The sequence below is a fragment of the Pithys albifrons genome, chromosome 4, assembly GCF_047495875.1.
Source record: "Pithys albifrons albifrons isolate INPA30051 chromosome 4, PitAlb_v1, whole genome shotgun sequence".
NCBI classification, from domain to species: Eukaryota; Metazoa; Chordata; class Aves; order Passeriformes; family Thamnophilidae; genus Pithys; species Pithys albifrons.
Window position 1 is genome coordinate 51579511 of NC_092461.1, and position 8251 is coordinate 51587761.

The window sequence follows — 8251 nt, forward strand, 5'->3', positions numbered from 1 at the left end:
GTGACTTAGTATGACAAGCGGCTTAAGCTCCGTCAGACAGCTTGGCCGCGCTGCGCTGCCCTTGCTGTGCTGTTCGGGTCTCTGGGCCCTTTGATGAGTTACGGCAGTCGGATTTAGTACAGCGTTGTACTTGGTTATATTTTCATAATTTTAATGCACCTTTGCCATCCAAAATCACATTTAACGATAGGCGAACATTCTACATGTGGTATGTTTGTGTTGGTATATTTTCTTTTTAAACCTTTTTTTTTACCTTTTGGCTGTAGACTTCTCAGTGTTGATTTTCTGGTTGACTTTGGCAGCTCCTTGGTAAAGGAAGCTCTGGAATAGTAATTGGAGAGGAGAGCAGAAGGTTAACTACATAGTAATGTGCTGGCCTCGAAATCACATTAACCCATAGCAAAGGGTTGTGGAACTTGGATGAATTACTTGAAAAGTGATGGTTTTGCTTTTTATAGAACACTATGGGTTTGACTCATATAAGAGTTATGGAGCATAGAAGTGTTGATGCTTTCTTTGACAAGGAATTGTTCCATTGTTCCAAGTCTTAGAGCAATCTAATACTGAAATGCCATGAAACAGGTCAAACTGCAGTACATAATGAGCAGTCCCTCTTCCTGGTCAGTGTCACTTAAGGGATGCTGAGAAGTAGAGAGGGCAAGTCATGTATGCTCAAATTCAAACTTAGTGCAGTGTTACCTTACTGCATGTGAAGGAGGCCAGCAAATATTTGTGTCCTGTGATAGGAATGTGTAATGCTCAATTTTGTCTTGCCTTGTAACTGATGATGGTCACGTTCAGTCGCAGGAGGTGGTCGCCTGATAGACAAGATTCGCAAGTGGTACTATAATGCAGCTGGGTTCAACAAACTTGGTAAGTGATGGATTGGGTTCTAGAAACTCTGCAGATTAACAGTTCTTGAACTAGTTATGGGTTATAACTGGCATATGTATATGCCATTTGCTTAAGTTTTTGATCGAAATTAGCTACTACTGTTGTGGAGGCAAAAAGTTGGCAGTAGCCTCAGTCACCGTCATTTCTGTCTCTTCACGAATCAGTGACTTTTCTGTTATTTCTGTTTTTGCTCATGTTTTCAGTGAATTAACTGATAACAGCTAAGGTCAAGCTGGAGCAGTTGAAAAAAACTTTGACAAAGCATTTCTGAAAGTTTGATTATTCCCACCAAGTCACTTCCTCCAGCCAGTATCTTCTGACCCAAAGACTGCCCCTGAAGCAAGAGAGGTTCCCCACTGATAACAGTCAGTCTGTCCACAATACTTACGTGAAGTATCAAAAGTGTGAAAAATGTTTCAGTTAGTTCTGCCCTTTGTGTCATTCTGACTTCAGCTGGTGTCACGCTGGCCTGGGCAGTGGTGGAATAGGTGTCCAAACAGTGTTTCCTTAAGTAGAGGAGGTTGCTTTGATGATATTATCTTCAATTTGTTCAGAGTTGTTACCAAGTTTGTTTCAACCATTTTGGCAGCAGAACTGTTCTTGAATGAGAACCTGAATATTCAGAGGCTGTAATTTACTGCTGACCACAATACCAGCAAATTTTTAAGAGAAATTTAACATATCTGCCCTGGGGAAGTTAGAAAAAATTTGCAAGACAACTGTACAGGAATAAGCTTAGATCTTTCCTCAAGAGATGAAGTGCTTAGCACCTCTTCTTATATTTGTCTGCTGAAATCCTTACTTTGTTTACTTTTCTACAAGTGTGACTGAAAACAGAAACACCAAATTTAATGTAGCCATTGAAGTGCTCCCTATGCCTTTGAAATAGATTATAAAACTGAATTCAAGAATGTATTACTCAAAAGAAATTTGTTTTATTGTGAGACCAAAGCATTTAACCACAAGTCAGTAGGTGTACTCTTGTAATCTGCATCAGTCTTGGAAAGCTACAGAAGTGATATTGTGCCCTATTCTGCTAATATTGAACCTTAAAGCAGAGTTGGTTGAGTTTCAGGAATTCTTTGTTCCACAAATTGTGGGAGAGTGTTCTTGACTTTGAGAACACAAGGTGCTTCTCCCTGATTTAACTTCTGATTTGGAACTAAAGCACAAACACAGATCTTCAGCTTTCTATGGCTTAATATAGTCAGTAGAGATCTGGTCATTATGGACAGGGGAGTTTAGAGTGTAATTCTTTAGTACTGAAGCAGTCACATCAATATTTGACCAACTCTAATGGATTGAGCCCTTCAACCCTTTACTTAGACAGTCATCTTAAATATAGATATAAAAATAAATGAGGAAAAGTCCATCCCTCAGATCCAGAGAAGTTACTGTTCTGTATATGTACTCTTACGAAACACATTGAATTAAATACCCATTTTCCCTATTTCTCTTAAGAAAAGGCATAAAAAGTAAATAGAATATGTGAAAGCCAGTGGTTAGAATTGTGTGTTCTCTGTGAACAGTTATTGATTATACTGGGTTGGTTTGGTTTTATTCATAATTTTTCATTGGAACTGTTTTGCCCATGATACTTAGAAAAATTTGTGTCAGTCCAAAATCTTAAAAATATTTATTTGGTGATACTGTAAATTCTTCTTGGTACAGGATTAATGCGAGATGACACATTGTACGAAGATGATGATGTAAAAGAAGCACTGAAGAGACTCCCAGAACATCTTTACAATGAAAGAATATTTCGCATAAAGCGAGCACTGGACTTAAGCTTGAAACACCAGATCCTTCCAAAAGACCAGTGGGTGAAGTATGAAGAGGTACATGTACAGAGTGTTTCCTTGGTAGAGGTCTTGAATGGCATTGTCATTCTCTGAAGAGACACATGCTTCCATGTCCTTTATAATGAGTACCTGAGTCAGGATCTTATAGAATACCCATGGCAAACAGCTTTTGATCCCTGTTATAGAAATCTCTGGTTTTCAGTAGAAATTACCGCATTTTTTTCATGGTGACAGAAGCTTAAGCTGCAGCTCAGAAACATAGCACATTATGTTGAGACAAAATATTTCTTTTAAGCTATCAGATAAAGAAATACACTCTAAATAGCTTGGAAATTCTTACAAAAAAATCTTACTTTTCTGATTAATTTCTTAATCTTATAGAAAATCTTGAGCCGAAGGTTTTATTTGTGAAAGTGCCAAGAAAAAATAGGTTAATGGGAAATCTTGCATTAAAATAAGTACAATTTTGTAATTTGGAAAACAAACTACACCTTCCTTTTCAGATCTAACTAAATTTTATTTTAAATTTTATTTTTTTGATAGTGAATTGATTCACAGACTTTGCATTACTGTCCACATCAGCTTTCTACAGACTACCAGACAGAGAGGAATCTTACTGCTCAACTATTGACTATAGGATAGTATAAGGGTATTAATGTGTCTCTGTATAAACAGAGGCTTTTTCTTGTGATCTTACTGGTCTTATCTAGGTAACTGCTGCATTGAATAACTGGTTGTGTATTTCCTAAAGCAGCGGTTTGGTTTGTAAGTGTTAAACATGGTCAAGGTGTTTCATCAAGTCCAGGTTTACCAAGTTTTCACCAAATGCAAGTTTTAGAACTGAAGCTCAAAAAAAGTTCCTCCCAAGTATTATAGTTGGACTTTGAACTAATTAAAGTGGATCTTGTACATTTGGGTATCTGCCAAAAGAACATTGCTTCTAGAGCTGTAGCTGGAAGCATCCCTTTGCTTGTTAATGTTGGTGAGGAATTGGGCATTAGTGGTTGCTGCAGTGTAAAACTTGTCAATGCAGACATGGCAGATTCAAAGTTTACCTTTTCAGAGTAAGTAATGACTAATTTTTTTTTGTTAGATTGGTGTTTAGTCAAATCTGAGGAGGAATGAGACACAAGTAGTCTATAGGAATGGCTTGAGATGTTTGGCTTGGACCTCACTATAAGTTTAAATATATTCTGTTCTTTTTCAGGATCACCGTTATCTTGAACCGTACCTAAAAGAAGTAATCCGTGAAAGACTTGAAAAAGAAGCATGGAACAAGAAGTAACTATTGAACTACTTCATCCAAATATCCACATATTTCTGATATTTTTAAGCATTTAATTATGAAGGTCCACAGGCAGGCAATTGTGTGGCTGAGGAATACTGTTTCAGCTTGTTCATTGATTCTGTTCATCCAACTAAAATAAACATGTCAAAGTATAAAAATCTTGGATGAGTTTTTTCTGAATGTTAACAAGGTAATGTTCAGATCTTTCCTATGAAGCATATACATTACGTATTAGTTTAGTGGTATGCAGTCTTCATTCCAGCTTTTTCATTCTTACTCTTTTCATAGTACAGCTGTTTTCTGCAGTACTATGGGTTAGATAAGAAACATTCAAGGCTGTTGGTCCTAGTTGCTTTTTTAAATTAAAAAGGAGTTTGTATTTCGTTTGTCCCTTCTCCCTGTAGATAACAATGCTGGACCAGTGCTTGATGTTGCAATGGCATTGTGAGACAGCAGAATGTAACATTGTGTGCATCTGAGCACATATGTATTAAAAAAATGGAAAATATAGATGATTCCTAATCATAAAATAGGAAATATTTCACTAGCTTCTTATGCCATATACACTGTTAATCCTTAAAAGATTGTTTTCATGTAAACCATGACTGTCTCCCTTCAGCCTCTTGAGACTTTCTTCTTTAAAAAAGTGCTATTCTGATGTGCTTTCAACAAAATACTTCCCATTATTTTTTATCACCTAAAGCATGCTGTAGTTTACAGTGATTGGTATGCAGAAAGTACTGTCTCTTACTGGCAGAAGACCTTGCGTTTAGTCTTCCATAATTCAATGGCAGTGTTAATTTGAGATAGATACTGGTATTAGATGTGAAAATCAAAGCCTGTCTATAACCTTGGTATGAGGTACTCAACTTGTGTGATAGTCTCAAGGTTAATTTTTTTCATTTTGGTGTACATGCATGTCTGCCAAATGCAACACTCCATTTACCAAAAGCTAGAGTAGTTTAGGGAAAAAAAAAAAGAAGCAAAACACATCTGCAGTTTGGAATTGGTATGATCAGTGAAATATGATACTGGATTAGGAGTCAGGATGGAAGCTGTCTTTTAGCTTTGCTCATCGCTCTGTTATTAACCTTCATCTGCTTGCTAAAGTCCCTTGCACCTGTAGGATGGATACAATGATCCCTGGGTGAAATACCTGTCTCAAAAAATTCACAGCCTGATGTGGCAAAACAAAATTCTGAAAAATATCTGCATTGCCAATATTCCTTAAAAGCCTGTGGGTATAAGAATGTGAGTTTTCTTTCATCTCCTATAGTAAAATCTAATATAGTTTGATGTATTTTTTAGAACTTTCTGGTTTTCTTCCAGTAGACAAACAGGGCCTGAAGTTTCATACCTCTTTATGGAATTACTAGAATATACTTTCCTAATGGAATTAGAATGATTTCAATATCTTTAGAATAATTTTAGAAGTTTGAAGTGCTACTTCCACTAGAAAGGCATGGCTCATCAAATTTCTTCAAAAGCTAGAATTTTGTAGAAGGACAGTCACTGCTTACTTGACCATAGGTTTGAATTGAGAAAAAGAGTCTTTCAAAATTACTTGGTTCAGAGAAAAGGGCTTTGTAGGCATCAGTTGCTTAAAAATAGGCTTTGAGTGAAGAGGAAAGCAGTCATGCTTTAACTGGCATAAAGCATCCAGAATCACTCATGCCCTTACACTCAGTGTAACCTCTTAATAGTCAGGGATGAGTAGTAGAAGTTAATAAAAGAGTCTTTCCAAGTTTTTATGGCAGCTCAAGGGGAAGAGGGAAAAGGAAGCCAGGTTAGGAGCTTGCATATTCACTGAGGCTGTTTAACAGCTTTCATTTAGATACGTGTTCAGATGTTTCTGACTTGCAGTGATAATTTTTAAAATTAGATTTCCATAATGTGCAGTAGTCTCCTATTAATGTATTTTGAAAAATTTCACTGCATACTGCTGTATTTTAGAAGAATACTTGAAATGTTATTTGTCATTTTTCTAGCAGGGATGGATGTGTATTCTTTGAGATGTTTAGGAGTATCTAAAAATGGTGAGGAATGGGGAGGAAGGAGCTGGGTGCAAGAGTGGTATCTGTTGCTAAAATATGTGATGTGAGATTTGTATGCTTATGCTACTGACTAATGCATGAGTAACTTGGAAGACATTTGGTTTTTCGCCCTTTGGTGTTCCCCTCTGTGCACACTAACAAGCATTAATCTGTAGCTAGAAAAAATGGGAGTTTTCTTGTATGTAAGACTTGAATCTTGCTGATCACAAGTTGGAGCGTCACCATCATTCCCGTTTTTGAATCCTTGCATTTATCCTTAAAAATATCTGGGATGGGAAGGAACAGACTTGTAGAAATGGGTTTTCAGTTCTGCAGTTAATTGTAATGATTGCTTCCCACCTGTACAGCTCTCTGTGGGATCCTGCCATATTCCTTGTGCATGCTGTGTGCTCCTCTATGAATGACCATGGACTGTGCAGCCATTAGCTCACTATCTACAAAGTTGCCTCATTTTAAAGAAAAGCTTGACAGCAGCAAAGAAGGTCAAATTGCTGGAGGTGAAGAGAAGAAAATTCTGATGTGGAAAGAACGAGTGTTCTGGTTTGGAAAAGTCGTTTTTCTTCATGCTGCTGTCACAAGGTTCTTCTGTAAACACTGCATGACCCTTGGTTCACAGAAGCCCACTGAGAATTTTCCTAAATGCTTAGGGTGCTTGGGGATACATCTGCAAAAGTGCAGAGTAATCACATCTATTTCTAGGTTCAGTAGATACATTAGGTGAAAGTGTTGGTATTTGTCTGTACACACAATGGTTACTCCAGGAGTGAATTCCACAGGGGTTCTCACAATCCTTAGTCCTCTGATATTAAGAGCAGAAATACTTAGAAAGAAACTGATAGTTTGTGACTTCTGTACCAAGTGCTTTCGAAAAGCAAGGTTGAGCTATGCACTGAAGAGGATTGGAAAGAATTCCTGAATGAGAGGAGTGCCTACTGGGAAAAATGTGAACCTGCAATTTAAGGTCTTACAATGATGCACAAAGGCAGTGGTGAATCTTATATTTCTTGGTTCCTGATTTTGAAACCTTCATCTTTGTTAATGTAGTCTTTTGGATAAAATATAGTGATTGCATAAATTACTGAGATCTTTCTGTAGTTTGAGTTCCCTACATCTAAATTATGTGTGTAAAATTAAGAGTCTAAGCTGACAATCCTGCAGTTTGATGGCAGTTTTAGCTTGAATTATTTTTCATCACTTTTAAGCAAACCTGTACTTCACTTGAAGTTATTTTATTAAATTCATAGTGACATATAAGAATACATTTTGACTGCTGAAGATAATGTTTGTTATGTCAGACTGATTTTCAATTTTGAATCAGTCAATCCAGAAACAATGGATTTTTTTCGATGCTGTAACAAGAAACATATGCTTGTTTTACATCCAACTTCCATCTGAAGGAGAGCTACAGCAGATACAAATCTCATAAGAATTTTGATGAAACATCATGCTTGTCATTATAATGGGATTGTTTTAGCATTAATATGGTAAACACATTCTAACTTGAAGCTTTTTCTCTCTGGATAGCAAAGGTCAAAGACAGTCTTCCGGGTTTCCCCACAGTGCTGCTCTGCTCTTACGGTCAGTTTTCATGGACTGAAACTGTGGCCAGGGTAAGGGCTGACCCTGCAGAGCAGAGCAGGCAGAAGCAACCTGAGCCACTGCTGCTCCAGGGTGAGACCAGGGTGACTTAATTTCTCATCGCCTCCTTAAGGTGGTCGAAGGCCCAAAGGGCTAACACCTCGAAAAACCTGTAGACAACTAACTCCATTGTAAACAATTTGTGTTTGCATCCAAGTACCCTTGAACAGGGCCTGCATCCGTTTCTCAAACGCAGACCATGCAGAGCTGTAAGCTTCCTTCAGTGTCAAATAGTTCCTGGCGCACCCAGAACCTCAGTGCTGGTGGTGCTGGTGACAGGCTGACTGTGATGCCCCAAAGTGACAGAAAGTATGCACCTCTACCTTCCTGGAAAGGTGTGTCTTCTCATGGCATGTCTGGAGAAGGAGCCCTCAACACCTTCTGCTCTTTGGTTCACTGGTGATTTTATGCTCTCTTCCACTGGCTGCTTGTGGGCTCAGTTCCTTTTTTTTTGCAAAAGGTGTGGATTCGCAGTCCCCTTCTCTGTGAGTGCTTTAGTTCTCTGCCTATTTTCTGGGGTGCAAGTGAGGCTGTTAGTCCCTTTGCCTGACTGTTCTGCATGAAAGGTCTAGTAA

General features: G+C 37.9%; 1 protein-coding gene across 1 annotated transcript in view; it reads left to right on the forward strand.

The window, feature by feature from the left end:
* The window catches only part of UQCRB (ubiquinol-cytochrome c reductase binding protein), a 4691-nt gene extending 549 nt beyond the window's left edge, over positions 1–4142 (forward strand). Inside the window, exons 2-4 of the mRNA XM_071554118.1 lie at positions 802–873; positions 2566–2732; positions 3904–4142. Coding sequence (XP_071410219.1) covers positions 802–873; positions 2566–2732; positions 3904–3981 — 317 coding nt within the window. The 3' untranslated portion in view covers positions 3982–4142. The remainder of the gene's footprint in view (positions 1–801; positions 874–2565; positions 2733–3903) is intronic.
* The last annotated feature ends 4109 nt before the right edge of the window (positions 4143–8251 follow it).